Source organism: Rhineura floridana, chromosome 4, assembly GCF_030035675.1.
Source record: "Rhineura floridana isolate rRhiFlo1 chromosome 4, rRhiFlo1.hap2, whole genome shotgun sequence".
NCBI lineage: Eukaryota > Metazoa > Chordata > Lepidosauria > Squamata > Rhineuridae > Rhineura > Rhineura floridana.
Window position 1 is genome coordinate 135,376,701 of NC_084483.1, and position 24,389 is coordinate 135,401,089.

Genomic DNA, 24,389 nt, shown 5'->3' on the forward strand with positions numbered 1-24,389 from the left:
ACCTTAACGTGGTGAGGGGGTTTGAGAGTGTCGAAGAAGCTGAGAGCAATGCTGTCGGGAGTCTAGACCAAGAGGCTAGACTCCTAGCAGGGGTACCCAGGGTGGAATGGTCAAAGCTGAAACACCAGACTAAGATGCATCCAAACTCAGAGGAAGGCAAAGGTAAAGCACCTCAATGCCTCTTACCATGAAAACCCTATGAATAAGACTATCCAAAATGCAACACAAGATAGTGCTGGAAGATGAGACCCTAGGGTCAGAAGGCACTCAATGAGCTACTGGGGAAGAACAACAGACTGTTGTGACTAATGATGCAGTGACTAATGATGCAGCTGGGTCAAAACCGAAAGGAAGCCCAGAGGCTGATGCACACAGATGCGAAAGGAGAGTCTGGAGTTGTATGACGTACATGGGACGTGGGATGTGAGAAGCATGAACCAGGGAAAGTTAGAAATTGTCAAGCAAGAAATGGAACACATTAACATTACAATACTTGCCGTGAGTAAATCAAAATGGATGTGAATGGGACATTTTCAGTTAGACAACTATGAAATATTTTATGCAGGAAATGAGAAATTAAGAAGAAACGGGGTTGCTTTAATAGTGAGAAGTGATGTAGCAAAAGCAATTAGGAGCTATAATGCAAGGTCTGTGAATTATATCACTGAGATTAAATGGGAAGCCTATTAACATAAACATCATCCAAGTCTATGCTCCAATGACAAACGCAGAAGAGGAGGAATTGGAGAGATTTTAAGCAGGAGTACAGGAAGAAATTGATAACACACCAAAACAAGATGTTCTGATAATTATGGGAGAGTGGAATCCAAAAGTAGGGAACAGAGAAGAACTAGGAATTGTGGGGAAATGGGGATAGAAATGAAGCAGGAGAAAGACTTACTGAATTATGTGAAGCCAATACTTTGTTTCTTGCAAATACATTTTTTGAGAAACCCAAAAGATTACTGTACACATGGACATCACCAAATGGTCACTATAGGAATCAAGTTGATTATATAATTGGTAGCAGAAGATGGAGAAGTTCCATACTTTCTGCAAAAACAAGACCAGGAGCAGACTGTGGTACAGATCATGAACTGGTCGTATCAAAAAGCAGAATACAGATAAAGAAGAACAAAGCAATCATAATGTCAAAATACAATTTAAATAACATCCCAGAAGAATATAAAGATCAAATAAGGGACAGATTTGAGGCTTTAAACTTTCATTCATTCATTGGTGATCACTCATGGCCGAGTAAGACTGTCTTCCAAGACAAGGTCTTTAACAGTGGGTCCGTAAGTGACTGTGGAGGCCAATTCTGTATCCACACAGCCTCCCAAAGTGAGGACATAGTTTTCCAGATGGAAGATGGTTGCGATGAGGATTTTATTTGACGTGCCTTCCTCTTAGCTCGTTTGTCCCTTTTGTCCTGTATTTGTGCTTCTTTGAAGTCCATAGCACCTTTAATAATAGCTGACCTCCATTTCGGACGTTCATGGGCCAAGACTTCCCAGTTCTCGATGCTCATGTTACATTTTTTTAGATTTGCTTTAAGAACATATATAAACCTCTTTTGCTGTCCACCGATATTCCGTTTTCCATCCTTAAGTTGGAAGTAAAGTAGCTGCTTTGGAATATGGTGATCAGGCATTTGAGCAACATGGCCGGTCCAGCAAAGTTGATGTTGAAGGATAATTGTTTCAACACTGGTAGTCTTTGCTTCTTCCAAAACGCTAACATTAGTCCGTCTGTCTTCCCAAGTAATTTGCAGAATTTTCCGGAGGCAGCATTGGTGGAATCTTTCAAGAAATTGGGAGTGGCATTTATAAATGGTCCATGTTTCATAGGCATACAGTAAGGCCAGTAGTACAATGGCTTTATAAATAAGCATTTTGGTCTCCCTGCGAATATCCCGATCCTAGAGCACTCTACGCTTCATTTGGGAGAATGCGGCACTCACAGAGCTCAGACAATGTTGAATTTCAGCATCGATGACAGCTTTTACAGAGTGATGGCTGCCAAGAAGTGATCAACGTTCTCCAGTGTCTCACCATTAAGCTGGATCGATGGTGCTACAGAGGGACTAGTTCGCACCTGTTGATGAAGCACTTTGTTTTTTTTAATATTAAGTGAGAGCCCAAGCTTTTCATATGCTTCTGCAAAGACATTTAGGATAGTTTGAAGATCTTCCTCTGAATGTGCTGAGACTACATTATCATCGGCATACTGAAGTTCTACAACAGAGGTTGACATTACCTTACTTTTTGCTTTCAGCCTACTGAGATTAAAAAGTTTTCCATCTGTTCGATATGATTTCCACACCAGTAGGTTTCCCCTCAATAACGTGTAGAATCATAGCAATGAAGATAGCAAATAAGGTAGGAGCAATGACACATCCCTGTTTTACAGCTGATCCGACTCTGAATGGATCGCTGTGAAAGCCATTGTTATCCAAAATTGTCGCTGTCATGTTGTCATGAAGGAGTCGCAATAGGTGTTGGACTACAACCTGGGATTTGAATCCCCACATAGCCATGAAGCTCATTGGGTGACCTTGGGTCAGTCACTGCCTCTCAGCCTCAGAGGAAGGCAATGGTAACCCTCCTCTGAATACTGCTTACCATGAAAACCCTATTCATAGGGTCACCATAAGTCGGAATCGACTTGAAGGCAGTCCATTTTAAACTTAGTTGACAGAACCAGAAGAACTATGGAGTTAAGTCAGAGACATTATCAGGGAAGAATGCAAAAAGACAATATCTCTAGTTAAAAAGAGAGAAAGACCCCAATGGATGACTGAAGAATCTCTTAAAATGGTTAAAGAGAGAAGGAAAGCAAACCAAAGGAGATAGAAACATGGTTAGAACCCTAAATGCAACTATGCAGCAACTAGTACGTAGGGACAAAGAGAACTATTACAACCGTTATTGCATAGAAATAGAAGAGAACAACAAAAAAGGAAGAACAAGAGCCCTATTCTAAAAGATTAGAGAAAAATTAAAGGGAAATTTAAACCAAGAGTAGGGGTATTGAATAATCAACAGGGGAACACACTGAGTGACCGAGATAAAAGGAAGATGAAAGCAATACATTGAAGAACTATATAAAAGAGATGCAAGGATGACAGATTCATTCATAGAGGAACCGTATGATGAAGAACCAGAAATATTAGAATGTGAGGTGAAAGCTGCTCTTAAACTACTTGGAAGAAACAAATCACTAGGAACAGATGGCATACCAGTAGAGTTGTTACAAGCTACTGAGACTAAATCTGTCCAAATTTTGACAAAAATTTGTTAAATATGGAAAACTAAATAATGGCCCATGGACTGGAAGCGTTCAATATATATCCCAATTCCAAAGAAAGGGGAACCCAGGGAATGCAGTAATTATCAAACTATTGACTTAATATCCCTTGCAAGTAAAGTAATGCTCAAGATTCTTCCAGAAAGGCTCTTACCATATATGGAATGAGAAATGCCAGACGTCCAAGGTGGATTTAGAAAGGGAAGAGGTACCAGAGATCATATTGCAAACATATGTTAGTAATGGAACGGATCAAGGAATTTCAGAAGGAAATCACCCTGTGCTTTATAAATTACAGCAAAGCCTTTGACTGTGTAGATCATGAAAAACTATGGAATGCTTTAAAAGAAATGGGGGTGCTATAGCATCTGATTGTCCTGATGCGCAAATTATACTCTGGAGAAGAGGCTACTGTAAGGACAGAACATGGAGAAACAGATGGGTTCCCAATCGGAAAGGGTGTGAGACGGGTGTATATTTTATCAAGAAGACTAAAGTAATGACAACAGAAGCTTTATGTAACTTTAAAGTTGACAACGAGGACATTGAATTTCTCAAGGATTATCAATACCTTGGCACAGTCATTAACCAAAATAGAGACAATAGCCAAGAAATCAGAAGAAGGCTAGGACTGGGGAGGGCAGGTATGAGAGAACTAGAAAAGGTCCTCAAATGCAAAGATGTATCACTGAATACTAAAGTCAGGATCATTCAGACCATGGTATTCCTGATCTCTATGTATAGATGTGAAAGTTGGACAGTGAAAAAAGTGGGTAAGAGAAAAATCAACTCATTTGAAATATGGTGTTGGAGGAGAGCTTTGCACATACCATGGACCACGAAAAAGACACATAATTGGGTGTTAGAACAAATTAAACCAGAACTATCACTAGAAGCTAAAATGTAACTGAGGTTATCATACTTTAGACACATCATGAGAAGACATGATTCACTAGAAAAGACTAATGCTGGGAAAAACAGAAGGGAGTAGAAAAAGAGGAAGTCCAAAGAAGAGATGGATTGATTCCATAAAGGAAGCCACAGACCTGAACTTACCAGATCTGAACAGGGTGGTTTACAACAGATGCTGTTGGAGGTTGCTGATTGATAGGGTTGCCATAAGTTGTAATCAACTTGAAGGCTTATAACAACAATATGTATGTATAAAAGTTCCCTTTTATGGTTAGATCTCATTTTGTGTTTCATTCAGTTTTACAACAACATATCAGAACCAAAATTACCTTAAAAACAACAATAAAGGTGCCATCAATTCTCAGACCTGCCGATTAAAATGTGCCACCTTAATTGAGATTGCCTCCCCCCCCCCAGGGCAAGAAGCATAGGGTAGGCTGAACTAGCTTACTCTTCTCCTCACCTCACTTGCTAGGATCCTTATTCCTGTGCCTCCGCTCCTCCCATTAGGTATTGAGGACCCTACCCGCCTGCATGTATCTATAGTGCTGGATGTCCCAAGCAGAGGAATGTACAAAGGCCTGGTTTATTATGGCACACCTGGCTCAATAGTAGCTTCAACATATCAACTTCCAATGGGGAGAAATAGGATTCTGCCCTTTCACTTGTCATTTAAATTGCTTGTAAGGCAGCTTTCTTGACATGAAAGGCAAAGTATTCTGTTTAGTGAAGAACGCATATAACACAGTTTGTGTTTCATCCCCCCTTTTCTTGTGGCTTATTTTCTACAGATCATAGGGAAGGGTAATAGCTCAGTGGAAAACACATGCTTTGCATGCACAATGGCCCAGGTACAGTTCCTAGTCTCTCCAGCTAGGCTGGGAAAGAGTTCTGCCTGAAACCCTAGAAAGTCGCTGACAGTCAGTGCTGATAATACTGAGCTAGATGGATAAATGGTCTGACTTGATATAAGCCAACTTCCTATACTCCTGTTTTGTAGGAGTTTGGCTGCTGGACTCACAGGAAGAAATGTCTTGCCCAAGCTACGTAAGCTATTTCTGACTTGTTAGATGCTTAATTTATTAAAGATATCAGTAGATGGCAATGTATTGCTGTTGACCAAATCATACTGCTTATAGGTTAGTGACAGATGCCATACACCAATGTTAGAAGCCTGTTCCAGATTAATTACCCCTGACGTGTTGTTTCCAGGCTGAGTCACCATTCTGCACAGGTGCTTTACTCAGCAGTAGCTATCTGCCCAGCTGGCAATAGCCACAGTGCACTTGGAATAAACAATGTTTTTCAAGAGCTTGGGTTAATTAGGATGAGCATTAAAAATTGATGTATGTTTGTAAATGCTGCTACAGAAGATGAAAAAGCATAGTATTAAACTCATCTTACTGCCTCAGAGAAACACTCAACTCACCGTATTCCTTTTATGTTCGGCTCTAGACAAGATAAGTGCCGCTAATTAATAGCTTCATATTAACACATTCTTGTTTTTGTAGCCTGTAGGAAGCACAACTAAGATTTAATGAGTCACAGTGCAGGAACATCTTCTAGAACCATATGCAGGATTTTCTTTTTTTAATCTGGCTTGGTGTTCATTTTAGTATTTTATTATACAGCCACGAGAGTGGCTCTATACTATAGCCAGCGTGGATTTTTCACATTCTGCAATGTTAAATTGAAAATACCCCCCATGCCATTCTGATGCTTCCCATAAGCTCATTTCAAAATAAAACCTTACCAAACTTACAGTCCTGAACTCAGAAACGCTTGCTTAACAACCCTCTCAATTTTCATGGCGATACACAAAACAGTCAGAGAGGATAGAGAGTTCAAAGTCTAAAAAGGGAGTGAAAAAACCCAGAGCCCTTTTGGACTTTTTTCTCTGAGAGTTCTCATAATCTGTTGAAATTCATTAAAAATTAGCCATGTAATCCTAATACTGACCTTGCCCCATACTTTGACCTTCATCTTCTGCAGTTTAAAAGTTAAAAAAATGCCTGGCTGAATTTTAATTAATTTAAGAAATTTTGGCTGGAACCCTATGATAAAATGGGGCATGCTCAGTAAGGACCAACTGTCAGTATTCTAAAAGCCTCACAGCTGCTGGGCTTGGCTAATCAGGGGGCCACACCCACACCAGACTTAATTTCACTTGAGACAGTCACAGGTTCCCTCAGAGAATCCTGGGAAGTATAGTTTGTGAAAGGTGCTGAGAGGGGACTCCTATTTCCCTGAGAGAATGATTTAACAGTCAGCCACTCTGATTGAAGTCTGCGAGGGGAACTGGGTGTCTCCTAGCAACTCTCAGCACCCTTCACTAACTACACTTCCCTGGATTCTTTGAGAGAAGCCATGATTGTCCAAAGTGTAATAGAGGCCTGGTGTGGATGTGGCCAGGGACAGCTTTGTTTTACGTTTGGGTGGGAGGTAGGGTTGCCAGGTTAAGGGCCTGAGATTGATCCTATATCTTTAGGAGAAGAGAAAATCAGCCAAGTGCAGGTGTTCTTGCAACATTCTAATGGGAAAAACTACAAGGTGGAATTCTCCCTTCCCCCTGCACAAGTTTTAAAGATAGAGAAGACCACTTGGTTGCCAGGCCCAGTCTCCGAGAGGTCTTCTGTATTTTTAAAAGTTGTGCAGGGGGGAGGGAGAATTCCACCTTGTGGTTTATCCCATTACATTGTTGCAAGAACACCTGCACTTGGCTGACATCCTCTTCTCCTAATGATACAGGATCAGTCTCAGGCCCTGTACCTGGCAACCCTAGGAGGCTACATGTGCCTTCTGTAGAATAAAAAGGTGGGGGAAACGCTGAAAAGCAATGATACTGTTCACAATGTTTTCCTTTTGCAAAGGAAAGGGGCTTTCCTTCTGCCCAGTGCCCACCCACCTAATCTCCTCCCCCTCCCCTCTCCCTGCCACTCCCCCAGGTCAGTGTTGGACTATGACCTGGGAGACCAGGGTTCAAATCCCCACACAGCCATGAAGCTCACTGGGTGACTTTGGGCTAGTCACTGCCTCTCAGCCTCAGAGGAAGGCAATGGTCAAACCACATCTGAATACTATTTACCATGAAAACCCTATCCAAACGGTCGCTATAAGTCCGGTTGACTTGGAGGCAGTCCATTTCCATTTTCAAACATGATTGCACAGAAATAAATCCCATTGAACTCAAAAAGTATGCAAATGACCAAACCCACCCTCCTTTCTCCTCCCTCCTATCCCCTCCCTCTTGCCCCTTCCTTCCCCCTTCCTTTGCCCCCCTCCCCTTCCAATTCCCTCCTTCCCATGGTCAGTTTTACCTATCCTAATCATGACTGCATATGAGTAAATCTGATTGAACTCAATAATCATGCAAATGATCAGACCTGCCTTTTTCTTCCTTCCCCTTTCCCTTCCTCCTTCCCTCTCCTCTTCCTTCTTCCTCCTCCCCTGCCCACTTCAGCCCTCCATCCCTCCCCCCGGTCAGTTTTACCTATCCTAAGCATGATTGCATGGGAGTAAATCGCACTGAATTCAATAAACATGCAAATGATCAAACCTGTCCTTCTCCTTCCCTCCGCCTCCTGCCTGCTCCCATCCCAGTCCTCCTCTCTGCCTTTCCTCCCCTCCCTCCTCCTCCTCCTCTCCTCCCCATCCCTTGTGGTCAGTTTTACCTATCCTAAGCATGATTGCAGGGGAGTAAATCCCACTGAACTCAATAAGCATGCAAATGATCAATCTATTCTCAGCAAACTTGCACAGGATCCCATTTCTTATCTCCCGGATTAAAAAGCAGGGAAATTCACTAATAGGCAAAAAACCTTGCAGCTTAATAATGTACCTATAGCCCACAGATATTTCTATCAAACTTTAAAAAGCAGGCAAATTGGGCAGCTATAGTGAATGCACCAGGGGAGCAGGGGACCTGACCTCCTCTCTGAGATATTGGATTGCCCTACAAATTTGTCAAAATGCAAACACCATTTGGGTTGGTCTTTCACAGTCCAATCCACTTGCTGTGTAGCTTGGAATAATTTGGTAATGTGCCTCTGAGCATATGGTGAGTGGTGGCAACACCTGCAGTCACCCCAAATAATAGTAACAAGACATGTGCTGTACTGATCTTGTTTTAGCAGGGAGGAAGCAACATTATTAACACAGTTGACATAGTTCAGATAGTCACTTTAAATATGTCTGATTTACTTTGCAATTTTAGTGAAGTTTCCTATAGGAAATCATTTTCGTTTGCTTTTATTTCTGTGAATATGTGAAGTACAGCAACACTTTGCAAAATTTGCACTAAAAAAAACTACAAAAACAATTGTGGAATGATGGCACTAACTATTCTGCAGAATAGTCTCCAGTGGACATCAGGAGTGTCTCAGTTTGCACAAGATAAAACAGTGGGAGGTGATCGATCTTCGCCATGCCCCCTCCCTAATAGGTTTCTGCCGGGCCTTGAAAACCTGGCTATTCAGGCAGGCCTATGGGATCTCTGGGGCGGGTTAGTTATTAATGTTGTTATTAATTGGTAGAGTGGTGCTTAGACGATTGATGGTCTTATTGATTGTATATTGTATTTTATTGTATTAATGTACGTCGCCTAGAGTGGCCGTTAATTCGGCCAGATAGGCGACTCATAAATAAAATTTTATTATTATTATTATAAATATATTCTAGCAAAATTCTAAGTGTGCTCTATGTTTTTAACTGACCATGCCCATCTTGCCTTAAATGAAGTGGTTTAAACATAGCAGGCTGAAAACATGCATCCTTTTTTTTCCAACAGCTAGAGTCATTGCTGAAGTAGCAACATATTGTAATCAGTCTGATTTTACATCAAACTGCAGTTTCAGATTCCACTGTTAATGCACCCAAAATAGAAATAGGACATAACCTCCAATTTGAAACACAAAAGGCTGCTTTCACCATCATATGACATTGAGTGATAAAAAGGCTTTGAAATTAATAAAAATAAATTTGACACAGATTTCTAGAATGAATAATGAGGAAAATGAAATTTTCTGGTTTAGATTCTCTGTAGAAACAGTAACACAGGAAAGAAGCAAAGTAAGAACACCAACAAACATACAAAATTTTAATTCTCCATCTTTGGAGATGACAGGTGTTGCCACCACTCACCATATGCTCAGAGGCACATGTTACCAAATTCTTCCAAGCTACACAGCAAGTGGATTGGACTATGAAAGACCAACCCAAAAATTGTGTTTGCATTTTGACAACTTTGTCGGGCAGTACAATATCTCAGAGAGGAAGTCAGGTCTCCTGCTCCACGGTGCGTTCGCTATAGCTGCCCAATTTTCCTGCTTTTTAAAGTTGGATAGAAATATCTATGGGCTGTGGGAACGTTCTTACACCACAAGGTTTTTTGCCTATTAGTGAATATTAATATGTCTTGTAATATTTTTATGTTACAATATTGTTGCACATCAGAGTCCTCAGGGTAAGTAGACTGCAAATTGAAATGAATAGTTCATCTCAAAATTTTGAAGTTGAGTGAAAATACTGCCCATCATAAAATATCAGACCATTTTTATACACCTTGGGTCGTGTCCTACATGTGCTGCTGGAAGGAATTTGCCAGAGTCACAAGGCAAAGAGGCAACTTTTGGCAATTCTTACTCCCCCGCAGCTCGTACATCTTCCTAAATTTGCTCCAGAGCACAGGAGCTGCAGGGTGAGTGAGTATACCCAAAACTGCTTCACTGTCCTGTTCCTCTGATGGATTCCTTCCATTAGTGGACAAACACCACTGGATACTACTCCTTGTAGATATGCTGGTGGTTGAGTGCTATTTATTGATTTAGCTGTGTCTGGCAACTTCCAGAGCTAGCTAGCTGGATGCTCACCCTGATAACAGCTCTTGATTGATTGTTGCCTAGCAAGTAAGTAAACCAATAAATGAGTAAATTGATAGCATTCTAGCTAGACTTCTCAAAGGGAACTCCAAAAGCCTGATTTTGCTTCTTCCATCCTGGCTATTGGGTAGAAATGCACTACTTTCCCTAGATTTGGTTTGTAATGGTAGAAGGTCAAGTTAGTTCAGGAGCATATGCAGAAAAATCATGTGTTTTATACCTGTAATGAAGAGGGTTAACTACCAAGCTATGATCTGGAACCAAGGTGACCAAGACTCTCACAATTCCATCTCCTGTTGAACATGGATGGAGCATGGCAGATGGACAGATATCTCTCATTCTCTGTGGCATGCCATGCACTTCAGATTCAGTCCTGCAGTTGATCAAATGTTTATGCGTAAAGAACAGATGCAGTCAACCCTGCAAATGCTTAGCCAACAACCTACCGTATGCAGACATGTGAGTGTGGAGAAAATGATTATCTGTGTGATAATTGATTCTCACATTGGACCTGATTATGGTGGTGGTGATGTTGACCATGTTGACTAAAGCTTATTAGGATATGCAATGTGTGAACAATTATGTTATGTTACAGTAACGACTAATAGTTCTAGTAAACAATAGTGAACGACTGTATACAGCTGTTAACACTGCAATTATATTACATTGTTGTTATTAATCATTATCATCCTTCCAGAAGGAGCTCATAAAACTGTCACTTATTAAACGTATTACCTATTAAAATACTTACCTATTAGGTATTAAATATGCAATTTAACCACACACACAAAATAAATTTCAGTAGGAATATTTTTGTTCTGTCTTTATTACCTGTGTAACACCCAAAACTAATATAGAGATACGGTTGATATTATAAATATGCAAATATATATAAGAATTATTGACTTTTGAATTAAAGTTCTAAGGATCATATTTATAGCTCTGTGAAATGCCTACAAAATGAGACCTTATACATTAAACTCCATGCACTATTTACAGACATATTCATGATTTTGTGCATTTTGATGTCACCATCTTGATTATGTCATCAAAACTATACACCACACACTGTAGAGTTACACCATGGAAATTATGTTCCTACTTGTAATTTCTGGTCAGATAAAACCAAACACACATTCTTTTCACTAATTCTGCCATGAAATTACAATTGCTTCCCTGCTAAATTTACTTTCTGGGAAAGAATGGTATATTTGCCACTGTTATATTAATTTACCTTGGTGCAATTTTGTTATTTGAAAGCCTGTTGCTTGGAAACAAGATTATGAAATTTTAGCATCTTTTGATGTTTTCCTCCTCCTTCTGTATTCCTGTTTTTGGAAAGTATAAATTCTGAAACTATTAGTTGCAGCTTATAAATAGAGGATTTAATATACACCTCTGAATGCAATCCTCACTACCAGATTTTAATGGCTGGAGATTAGCATGTATTATTGGTATTAAGATTGTGCACTGGCCACAAGGTTCAACTTGTATCTGTAGCTTCACGAAGCAGTCCAAAGGGTTTTGGAGACACTGTTTTTCCAGTTTATCTTGTTACTTGGGACCAAATTAGATCTGTTTAAAGTGAAGCTGGTTTATCCCTCTTCAGTATAATGGGGAATCTAAAAACTGCTTTCACTGTTTTCCTTTTCACAGAAGTGGATGAAATTTGCAGTCATGGGAACTCTCATAGAGTGGATTAAGTCCGGTTTTCATGCAGGGCAACTCTGAATTTGCCTTGCTTAGATGCAATTTGCAGGCATGGTCACCTCTTCTGAGGGGAGACAGCTTGCCAAATTTCAGAATGATAGCTACAGTGGTTGCCCTATAAGGGCAGACTTTACTATTTGGGGTGGGTACAATAAGAATCATAAGGGGATGGAGGGGGTGTGGGAGAAAAGACCATGGATCCATAGGAAAGACTGGAGTGGGGAATATTATCCCAAGGGTCATTGGTGGGAGGGGGTGGAGTTATACCTGCCACCACAGATTTTTGGGAATACTGCCTCTTCTCCCTGGGAGACATCTTTTAAAAATCCAGCAGTCACTTTAAAAATGCAGCTTTTGAGGGCACCTGAATCCACAGATCAGTTTGGGACTTAAGGAAATCTCCAATCTGACTCAAGATTGTTAACTGGGCAATCCAATTTGGGAATGTTTAAATCTCACCTGAACCATCCTTATTCACTTCATAATTCAGGAAGAACCTAGAATGGATGTTCAGCCCCCCAGTGGAAAGATGCACCACTGGCGGTGAGAAAGTGTCACAGATGCCCCACCATGCCCAGGTGATTGCTACCACTAGCAGTTCTCCTATAGCAGCAGGTAGAAAGCCCCCAAATGGGGAAAACATTGGTGGCTTTGGCACCATTGGATCCAAAGCCCTACACATCCCCTGAGGATCTGATTCTTGAGCCCCTTATCTAAACCTGCCTAACATAGTACAAAAGAACTACTGTCTCTACCTTTTGCTGTCATTATGATGAGCCTGCAGGGTTTGGGGTGTGGTTGTGGATCCATCACTCCATTTCCCCCTCCACACAATCCCATTTCGGATTGCCCTGCCTTTTGTTGTGCTTTCAGAAGACCAAATCTGGAGTTTATGGGTATCAATTTATTTTCATAAGTGCTAAAAATGCAAAAATTAAGCAGGTGAGACTTTTCTTGGCATAGAGATGAAATGCTCAAAATACTTTTGTCTACTTTCATGACTGTATTTTAGGCTACTGTAGAGACTTAGGAGCAAATATAATACAAAGTTGCAACTTTGCAAATGTTGAGGTGGGAAAGGCTTAAGAGAGTCAAAATAGTATTCCAGGATAGTAACAGTAACTCTGAAATTGGCATTTGTAAAACTACACAGTTTTATCCTTCAGACCTTACACTTGAAAGAACATTCTTATTGACGTCTTCAGAAATGGTTATAGATGCAAGAATCAGTCTGGAGAAAGCCTTTGCAATATGTGTTGAGGTCAGAATGAACAATTGCAAAAGTGAACAGTGACTTGTAATCGACTTGAAGGCATATAACGACTTACGGCAACCCTATGAATCAGCGACCTCCAGTAGCATCTGTTATAAACCATCCTGTTCATGAACAATAGGATAAAACACTGAGCATTATAGATGAGGTTTGAAAAATCAGTATGCTTGCTATCTCTACACAAATAGAAAGCAGAAAGCACCATTTGTTGATACAGAATTCAAAATTTGGGCCTTTTATTTAACATGCTTTAAAAAATCACTGCAATTGCAGTGACTCTGGCTTCTTCCTCAATTTCTTATTGAAATTGAGTGGACTGCATGTTTTCCCATGAACTTGTAAATTACACCCACATTGCAACGGTAATGGTTCAGCTTGAGTTGACATTGCATGTTGAGCTTGTATATAGTACAAGATGAGCAGGATAAGGAAGCTTGGACCATATTCTGTTAGGATTCAGCTGGTATTCCCCTCTCTCACTTAGTCATTTTATCTGCATTGGACAAAAGAAAACATATTTCTCTCTGTTGGTGTAGCTGGTATTTGTCTGTGTATGTACCGGAAGCATGCTCAACAGTGCATTTATCAAAGTTATTATTTTAAATATGTGGTGGGTGGCCTAATATCATGTACTCCTTCAGATACTGTAGACCCACTTTGTCTTCCACAGGTCATGTTCATAGGAAGATGAAGAGATAGCTCTACACAGTGAGCCTTGGAAAAAGCTTTGCATTGAACCACGGGGGGGGGGGAGCCCAGATAGCAGGAGGGCAAAGAAACTCAGAAATTGATGTGATTTAAACAGATAGAGTGATTGAAGGAGCAGCAATCTGCAAATGATCAGAATAGATCACTCAAATGAAAAAAGATAATTGAATTGAATCGCCTCCATTGAATCTTATTTGCCATTTGTTTCCAATTCACCCACTATGGAGAAATTATTTCATAGTCCTTCATGATTTTTTGTGTTTCACAAGCCTGAATGATTTGGTGTTGCCTATAATGTTCTAACCCATCCTTTTATGTTGTTAATGGGAAGGGGAGGGGTTCAGAAGCAGCCAATGTGGACGGAGAGTAAGTAATGGGATAGCACAGAGAGAGCACTCTGCAATTCTGCAAACTCAGCACACTTAGTTTCCTTGCTGTGCAGTATCTAAACTGAAGCATATAATTCAATCCTAAATAGATTTGGCTATTAATTTTTAATTTCCATTGCACTCCTTAAGAATGATCAGGAGCTCTTCATATACAACTGGTAATTAAAGCACATCTAGCAGGTGGACACTGAGAGATATTCTTGGTAGTTGGCAGAAATTCCTTTCTGTATGCATCCAGAAGTATTTTAAACATTTCGTTTTAGTCTTTCTGATATTTGTCAGGTTTAAGCTGGTATTGTCCTGCCCCCTTTCTGTGACATACTGCTGGGTGGTTAATCTTTGTGGTGAGTATAGGTACAGATGGACCAGAGGAGATTGGGAAAAATGCATAGTGACTGCCAGCTTCTGGCCAGCTCCCAAGTAGAACCTTCCTCTTGAGTATATATGTCTTTTAAATAGAGACCTTATCCCAGTCTGCATCTGTGTTGGAATTGCTTTTTAATATATTTTCAAACCTCCTTTTGTTTTTAACACTTTTTAAACAATGTTTTTAAAGATGTTTTGTTTTAATATGTTTTCAATGGTGGTTGTTTTAATATATTTTGAAGTCTGTTTTTATGATGTTTTAAAGTGTTTTTAGTGCTTTTGTTTGCCACCCTGCTTAACATATGGAATTTGTTGCCATTGCTAACTGGTGAAGGGCACTAGCTAAGGTTGCTTTAAAAATACAACAGACAAATTTATGAAGGATACAAGTGGATTTTCCAGGTTCAGAGGCAGTATATCTCTGAATTAAGGATGCTCAAGAACTTTGTTCATTCTGCATTTGTAGGCAAATCAACCTGATTCACTTTTCCAGAACTAATGCACAGATTGGAATGCAGGTATGGTTTGATTTTCACACTTCTTCAAATTTTGTGATGCAGCTGTTGACTCAAGAAACATACCAAAATGCATATAAAATGTATTCTAGGGTAAAATCATACAAAAATGCATATTTTGTGAAAAATACATATAAAAATAATGCAGATTGAAATGGAAATAGAATGGATTTATGAATTAACACATGCAGAAATGATGCAAACCAGAAATCAATCGATCCATCCATCCCATCTCTGAATATGAAATGCCAGGGGCATACATTGGGGGAGCACTGTCGCCTTCATGGCATGTATCTAATTTTCTCAGGGGTATCCTTCTGGCCAACACTGGAAATAGATGGACTAGGTCAGGGCTGGGAAACCTTTGGGAGTCCAAATGCTGCTGAGGGACAACTCCCATCAACCCCAGCAAGCATGGGCAATGGTCAGCAACATCTGGAGGGCCAAAGGTTCCCTGGACTAGGTGGACCTTTGGTCTGATGCAGCAGGGTTTTTCTTATGTTAATCATAGATGACACATATTTTCCCCACTTTGATTCTATGTAGCTCATGAGTGCTCACCTTATTGCAGTTTTTACTGTTGCATAATAAATTGCAGAGACGATCTTGTAATTCCATACAATGCACCAAAACAGCATCTGTATTAGTCTCTGGACCGTATTGTGGGAGGGAAGAAGGGAGGGATGGTGTCTAAGCAATTGATTTCATCCATGGAACATTTTCTCAAATGAGAGACAGGCCTAGAATAAGGGACAACAAGTGCAAGTCCTTTTCAAGCTTCATGACTTAGTGTTGCAGGGGAAAATATGAAGAACTTTATTTGTTATTTGTAATATTTGCCAAAAGACAATAATCAAAGAAGCTGAAAAGGAAACGTATCAGTCCTTTATAATGTTAAATTATTCTGAGTAATAGATTGTCTAAATTCCAACAAAAAGCAGAACTATATAATTTTGTTATGACTGTTAATTTGGCTGTCCAAGGAGTCATGCCCTCAATTAGGTTTAGCATACTTATGAGTAGACTAGAAACTTGACTGAAAAGCAAACTTCAAATGAGTGTGGAAATGAGTCGCATTCAAGGGGCGATTTTGTTAGAAAGATCTAATCTAACAAGAGCGAAGAACAGATTAAATCCTAAAGTAACTTGATCCTTCAAAGTCTTGACACTCAGGTGAGAGTAGGAATGATCTTTCCGGTGCTGCCTGGGGCCTAGGATACCAGAGGGATACATGACAATACAGGGGTAACCAATTTTGTTCCAACTTTTCAGTCTTTATTCAACTTCAAGTCCTTGATATTTCATTGCTATAAGAGAATTAAAGCTACAGTTCATTCTGAACTTCAAAGCCAGAGATCACCAATCACTGTAATAACGTTTTACAACTTGCTTAAAAAAAATGTAAGTCACTTAAATGTAACATGAATTGCAGTGCAGTTATATTGGTGCTATTCTGCTGAATGTATAGACTGATCAAATGTTTTGGCCTTAGCACCCAGAACATGATGTGGAGACTTGCTTTGCCAAATGCATGATCTTTCATATTTCAGATAACCAAGAGATTGTGGGTGAGATTTTGTATATGACTTAAATGTCTTGCAACTTAATGCTCCAAATATTAATGCCTGTGCAAAGATATATTGGGTAGAAATCTCATCCTGAGACCGAAAACACACAGGAACAATTTGATGCTGGTGCATAAGAATTTTAAATATTTTGTCAGATCTGTAAAATAATAGTGTAAGGAAAAGGGAAAGAAGGTGAAAAGTAAAGGAAGACTGAGGAGAAGAAAATTAGGGTTGATGGCAGTCACAAGGGCCTGCTCTGTCATTAGGTAAAGTGAGGTAGCTGCCTTTGGCAGCAGATGCTTGGGTGCATGGAGCAGCAGCAGGGTGTTAGTTGATAGAACTGGGTGTGCCATGCAACCTGCCACTTTACCTGTATAGCTAACTTGTTGCCTGTCTGGTCAGCTTTTATAAGTGGAATGGGGGGGCCCATCTTGTCCTTGTCCATCTCAGGTAGCTAGATGTCTTGGACTGGCTCTCTTGAAAGATACTGTTATAAGAAGGGACAACCTGCATTTTCTTGGGGATTGGGCAAAAAGTCATTCACATTTTTGATTGGTAATTAACACTGAATGGGGAAGGGGTGAGTGAAAGAAAAAGAACCACCCACAAGCCACATTGAAATGACTAGATTTTGTCCATAAGCTTTTTTTTTTTACAGGGGTTTTAGATACTCATCTGTTATTTTCCCATCATAGATGCTTGCACATGCATGAACTAATACATGAGTTTGAATCACATGAACAGTTACATTGGAAATAGTGGCTGCAGTACAGTGAGCCTATATGGATTTCAATCGCTTCTCCCACTGCTGAGGGGACAAAATCTGGTCATTTTCAGATATGGCTTGCTCTTTGCCAGTGTGAGTACCATGCTTTAGAAACTTCAAAAAATCCTCTGGTTATGGGCATAGATTTTCCTCAGCTGTCCTTACAGGAGAAAAGAGTTTGGAGGAAATATTAAGAAATGGCTCTTCTGATTTCAAGATGTACTTTTTGTCATTTATTTTGCATTCTATGACAGACAGAAATGATCTGTAACCAAGTATAGACAGTGATGCAAAATGTGATTGGTTGCTGTGTGGTAAAGTATTCCATGTATTAAACTACAATTTCATGGAATTGGCCATATTTCTAGGAGAAGATATGCAAAATGAGCTGATGTCCACTATTACAAAGCAAAACTATAATCTAGAAGGCAAAGCACAACAGCATACCAATACATTAAACAATACCCACATACAACAGAAAAATGTCTACATTTGACCCAGGTTCCAAAAGTTTTCCAAAAGTGTGTTAAAACCAAAGGCCAAGCACTGTTAGAGGTTATAGGATGCACCAAAACAGTTTGATTCTTTTGGCAGGAATTCTTGCAGTTCAGTTCTCAACCAGCAAGCAAAGTTAGTAGGACTTGTCAGTCTGTCTCTACAATAATTTCACAGGCTAAGAGCTCTTACCTTGAGCCAAGGGCTCATAGCTATCAGGGCACCAGCTTTATGGTACCTGAGTGGGGCAAGAACAAAGCAGACTCAATCAGGAGCTCCAGGTGCAAATCATTCTCTTCCTTCTACTCAGTCCTGCCCTAAAAAACTAGCTGTTCACTGATGTTAGGGTTAAATTGAAACCCCAGTGCTTGTAAAACTATAGTTCACTTGTCCTACCCAAACCAGCTTGAGCATCATGGGAAATAGAACCAAAGTGGCCTTTATTTGACTCTTGATATAAAATGTCGGTTTATTTCCTGGTGACCTGACCCTTACCTACATTCCAGTGGCTCGCATAATAAAAGCCGGTTTAAGCTGGAAACTTCCCTACTATGCATTTCTGTATCACATTTATGCTTATAACCTTGCTTATTGTTACTAATGTGCCTTGCATAGGAATGTCAAACGCTGTTCCAATGTCCCACAAACCTTGACTTGTAAAACTCCTTTGATATGTAAGCAAAGTAATATCATGTCTGTCTCCAGTTTAGGGGGCGCCCGGTTGCAGCTGGGCCTCCCCTCAATAGTTGCCTTTGTCTGCTCCTGCATAGTGCTTATCTCAAGGACATGCGAAATATGCAGACATAGAGTCTAAGAGATAGTCTTGATGTTTCCACTTTGTCCTTCCCCCTGTACCCCTTTACCTCCTTACATATGCCCCAAAGCTATGACAGTTAGCAATTGCTTCTTTTGTATTTTATGACGTGAACCCGATATTGTAAACTTCGGGGTAAGCCTATATAAACCCTTGAACACCAATAAACAAGGTCCCCATGCTGGCCTGCTTCGGCTTGTAAGTATTGGGTCCCCTTTGCAAAGGTTTTTGTCTCATGTTACTTGATCTCTGATAGTGGGTTCATTTGCACTCAACTCCGCACTCTTCCCGGGTGTAATAAGCGAGTTGGGGTTGACAGGGCGACTTGCGTGTTGGGTTTGGACCTAACACTGATTTGTCTGTTTTTCCATTTTTTCTTGTTATATTACAGGTTATGGACACACTGTGCCTTTATCAGATGGAGGAAAAGCCTTCTGCATAATCTATTCTGTCATTGGAATCCCCTTTACACTGCTTTTCCTGACTGCAGTAGTGCAGCGCATTATAGTCTATGTTACCAGGCGGCCTGTGCTGTATTTCCACATTCGATGGGGTTTCTCAAAGCAGATAGTTGCCATCATCCATGCAGTGATTCTGGGCTTTGTTACCGTCTCGTGCTTTTTCTTCATCCCAGCAGCAATATTTTCTGTCCTTGAAGATGATTGGAACTTCCTGGAATCATTTTACTTTTGCTTCATTTCTCTGAGTACCATTGGCCTTGGTGACTATGTTCCAGGAGAAGGTTATAACCAAAAATTCAGAGAGCTGTATAAAATAGGAATTACATGTGAGTAGTGAATTGTTGGTATAAATAAGAGGTGAATAGTTTTCATAACTGTGTTTTTGTGATGTTTCTTCTTTTGTAGAGCAATCCTATACATGTCTACTCAGAAGTAAGGCCTATTGAGCCCAGTGTAGCTTATTCCCTGGTTAAATTATGTGTAGAATGTAGTGTTAGTCCAGCTATTCAAATAGCAGCAGTAAAAGAAAAGTCCAAAATGGATTTTTGAAATTTGTATCAACTCCTCATAAAGTGTTTTTTAAAATTGTGGAATTAGGTATTTCCTAGTCGCAGCGTAGCTCTCATAGGAAGCTGCCATATACTGAGTCAAACCATTGGACCATCTAGCTCAGTATTGTCTGCAATGACTGGCAGCAGCTCTCCAGGGTTTCAGGCGGGAATCTCTCCCAGACTTACCTGAAGATTGAAACCTTCTGTATGCAAGGCAAGTGTTGCTAGCTCTCCAGCTTTGACCTAGAGACTCCAGGTTTGGGGAGTTCTCCCCGGGACTCCGGGGATTCACCTCAATGCAGGCGAGGGGTTGAGAGGTCATGCACAGGATTGCAGTGGCAGGAGCTAGCAAGCCCAGGCCTTCACAAAGGTTGAGCAGGAGGGAGACCTGTAAGCAACCAACATGGGATGCAGACAAAAGAATGTGGTGAGTGGGAGGGGGGATAGGAAGGTGCATGGAGGAGTGTCACCACTAGGGCCCCGCCCTTGAAATCTCAGAGTTTGGGATGCTTGTGACCTGGCAACCCTATGCAAGCAGATACTCTACCATGGAGCTATAGCCTTTCCCCACTATGTGAGAGGCCCTTCATCTTTCCCAAAATACCATACTGAATTCTTTGGAGAAAGAACAGAAGGCAGATATGCTGCATTATAAATAAATGCAAACAACCTGGGCTCTTTTGGGAGGAAGGGTGAGATATAAATTTAATAAATAAAATAAAGGGGTAGATGTGGCTACACAATGTCTATCCTATATATTTATATCAAAGGCATGCCTCTCTATGGCATGTGGCTCAAAGCACAGTTCTTCATACCTGATTACATCCACATGGGAAAGATTATTTAAAAGCTTCAGCTGATATAGAATGACTTCTTGTTTTCAAAAGACCCTTAAACACCTAAATGATGATTTATATATTTTAAGCTGTAGTTTTAGCTGTTGGTGATAGTATTTTTATGATTTATATATTTATTGGATGAAATGTTTTATGTTGCTATTCACTTAATTGTATATTTTTATTGTTTTATGGTTTTATTTATAAACTGCACTGAGGGTGTGTGTGTCTTGAAAGGCAGTATAAAATATAATAAATAAATAAAGCCCTTTCCATTTTGGAGACATCTCCAACTTAGAGCCTTGTATTGTAGCACACTGTTTGCCAATACACCAGTTTCAAACACTGTTGTAATTTCCTTCTAGGTTATCTGCTGCTGGGCCTCATTGCAATGCTGGTGGTTCTAGAGACTTTCTGTGAGCTTCATGAGCTCAAAAAATTTAGGAAAATGTTCTTTGTGAAGAAGGACAAGGAAGAGGACCAAGTGCATATAATAGAACATGACCAGCTGTCCTTCTCTTCAATTTCAGACCAGGCAGCTTCTTTGAAGGAAGATCAGAAAGTAAATGAGCCTTTTGTGACTCCTCAACCTGCAGTTAACTGTGACGGCTGTATAAACAATTAACCAAGGGCTTCCATTTCAATATCAATTGTGCACTTACATCCTTGCAGTTAGAACTAGTACCGTTAATGAAACTAGAGATGCAGAAAGCTATGCTATATTACAAGTATTCATTGTTGGGGACATTTTAAAATGTATGGGCCAAATAAAGCTTTCTTCAGCTAAATCAACATTCTGGGAATGTTGGCTGAAAAAAACCATGCAGCTGGGAACCCCTCGATGTTGTATGCATGGAACATTCACTAGATTTGAACAGTTCAGTTCTCATTTCCCCAGCCTATTTGAGTCCCCTCCTCCCCTCCAAAAAAAAAACTTTCGTGTCTTACTAACAAAATAGGAAGTTTCTGATGCCATTTGCAAGTTCCGGCTTTGAAACATGAATGATGTACTGAAGTGTTTGGAAGAACTGTTTGGAAAAGGTTTCCAAGTAGCGTAGAGTTGGAGGGGTATATTGCTGTATCCTGGAAAATGGGAAAAAGTCTCTGCCAGATCTTTCAGTGAGATTCCCTGATGTATGGGTTAGTGCATGGTGGGTTATGTCTCTGCTTGCACCCCCACAGAGCCTAAAGATCCAGAGCCAAGTACATTATATCAGTTCTGGGTGGCCTACTTTACTGTGATTTTAAAGCTCAGCTGCACACCTTCAAAGCCTGGCTCAGTAAGGATAAAAACAGACATTCTAAAGTGTCATGAAAAGTGATTTAAACTCTTCTTTGTTGTATGCCAAGCACACTTTAAATGTATCTGATTCACCCTTAAATATATTCCAGTCCTCGTTACTGAGCAAGAATTTTATATCCTACTTCCTGTAGGAAATCAAACTGGGTGCTTTCCTTCTGGCCTTAAAAAAAAACAGCAAAAAGAGTGCTTTTGCAACTGATGTCAGTGGATATAGGATCAGGGACCCATGAGCACCAGCATATACAACACTTGGAGGGACAGCATAGGGGAAAGCCATCTTCCTTAGCATTCTCAAACACCCCTTTGGCTCTGATTTTACCCCACAGGCTGCGATTCTCAAACCATTTATTGCCAAGTGGTTTCAGAGTTATTGTGCTATCTGTTCAAAGTAGTAGTAGTATAGCCGAATACAGAAATATATATAATTTTATGAGAAAAGAAAAATACTTGAAAGTCTATCACCTAAAGCACTGTATATGGGTTTAGTTAATACCTAGTGTTTATTAATAGATTTTATACCTTTACTAGGGAAGTTGACTCTCTTGATAAATCTGCTTTGAAATCTATGTGAGCTGAAATTTATATTTAAGAAAACACAACTCGGAGATGCTTTTTAAACTTGATTTGAAGCATAGTGTATTTGCATGTTCTCATCAAAGTGGCTATTTTTGAACAGCTTAAGTTGGTTCTGTTTATAATGTTTAACCTTTCTTTGTGTACATAAATATATACATATATTTATACATTGTACATATGTTGTAAATCACCAGAATTTAACTGACTCAGCTTTGAAATGTTAAAAGATAACTTCACCCACAGATTTTTCTTTATGGAGAAGAAAAATCTAGAACTCTGGCACTGAAAACAATGGCTTAACTCCTGACCACATGAATTTGGAAGGGTAAGTCTGTAGGATTGCAATTTTAAAGTGCTTATTTTTTAATAGGCCCAGCCCACCCATCTCAGTGAGGCTGCTCACAAGTAGGTTGAGTGCTGTGGCCTTCATAGTATACTGTACCATGGAATTCTGTTTTGCAGTGAAAGTCTAATGGTACTTGGTGCCAGGAAACAGGTACAAGTTGCATTGATTGCAGGTGTTTGCTTTTTTTAAAGAGTGTGCTCAGTTGCAATGATGATTAATACTAAAGCACAGAACGTCGCAGACAAGCTGAAATACCATATTATGTTACATATTAGCTATTAGCTATTTCAAATGTTCAAAGTTGAATAAAGTGTGGCTCCAGTTGCCTTTTTGTGTGATGTCTTAATTGCTTGTGTTCATAATTGTCCAGATGTATCTTAAGAGCAGCAAATGGCAGCATACTTTTTGCTATGCTCAAGAATTCCTTTACCCAGAACTGGCAGAGCTGAATGACCACCTTCTTTGATTGTGCAGGACCATCAGTTTCTGTTCACAATTCATTCTCATTGCATTGTGGACAAAAATTATAATAAAAATTAATAAAACGTTTAGGGAAAAGTAGCTATTGAAAAATTGCAATTCAGTGCAAAGTTCCCATATGCTTAATACTATTGGCATCTCTGTGTTGAATTGCAGCAAAATTTGATGGTTAAGACAGTTTCTGGTCAAGACTCAGGCCATGATCAGTTCTTTGCTTCGGATACTGATTTAGGGGGCACTCCAACTCCCAGCCACCAACCAGTGAGACTTTACAAAGTGGTGGAACCACTACTGCATCCATAGCTCTGCCACACACAGAGGCCAGAGAATAAGGTGGGGGGCCAAATGCTGCCACATGATGGCAGTGAGCGTAACTCAGAAATCAACAGATCCCAAGTCCCGGCCTTCCACTGCTGCTGTTGGTAGGGATCCTGCCGGCAGCACTCCTGCCTATCTGCACAATCACAGGGCAGAGGGGATGTTCCACATTGGTGGAGTGACACTTGTGTCACTCTGCTGGTAGCAGCTGACAGGAGGCCAGCAGAGTTAGGTAGAGGGCCATCTCCATCCAAACTGCCCTCCCCCCAGCCTGGCACAAGGGGGGGGGTTGGATGCCTTAGCCAGTCATCAATAAGTCTGCAGTGCAAATACTGTATATATCATCCACGGAGAGAAAAAGCAAACAGTTGTGCATATAGTTAGAATAAATTATACTCAGGTCATTTATATGTTCAGGTTATATCTCGTGTTACAACCAGGAGTATTTAAACTGTTAGTACTCATGTACTGAAAACCTTAGAGCAACATCTGTTACCAAGAAAAAGGATGAAAAATCATATTTGAAACACAATCTTTTTATCATCGTGGATTCTGATTTGGATCCAAAAAAAAAAAAAAACAGGTAGAACTCTACCCTCACTCTTATTTGTTTTATATCCTGCCATTCCTCCCAGTATGAACCCAGGGTGGCACTCTTCCCACCACTATCATAGCCCTGCTGTGCCCCCCCCCCCCAGCTGTTCCTGAGGTTCAAGATACTCTGTGGTACTGCAGCAGGATGGGGAAATGGAAGCATGTAGCAGATTTGTCTTGCACAAGTGGAAGTATCTTTCCACTTGTCCAGGACCCCTTTCAT

At 40.2% G+C, this 24,389-nt stretch overlaps 1 protein-coding gene across 1 annotated transcript in view; it reads left to right on the top strand.

Annotated features, from left to right (window-relative positions):
• KCNK1 (potassium two pore domain channel subfamily K member 1) overlaps positions 1 to 23,120 on the top strand; it is a 39,793-nt gene extending 16,673 nt beyond the window's left edge. The window contains exons 2-3 of the mRNA XM_061624513.1: positions 19,093 to 19,488; positions 20,915 to 23,120. Of these exons, the coding sequence (XP_061480497.1) occupies positions 19,093 to 19,488; positions 20,915 to 21,174 (656 nt within the window). The 3' untranslated portion in view covers positions 21,175 to 23,120. The remainder of the gene's footprint in view (positions 1 to 19,092; positions 19,489 to 20,914) is intronic.
• The last annotated feature ends 1,269 nt before the right edge of the window (positions 23,121 to 24,389 follow it).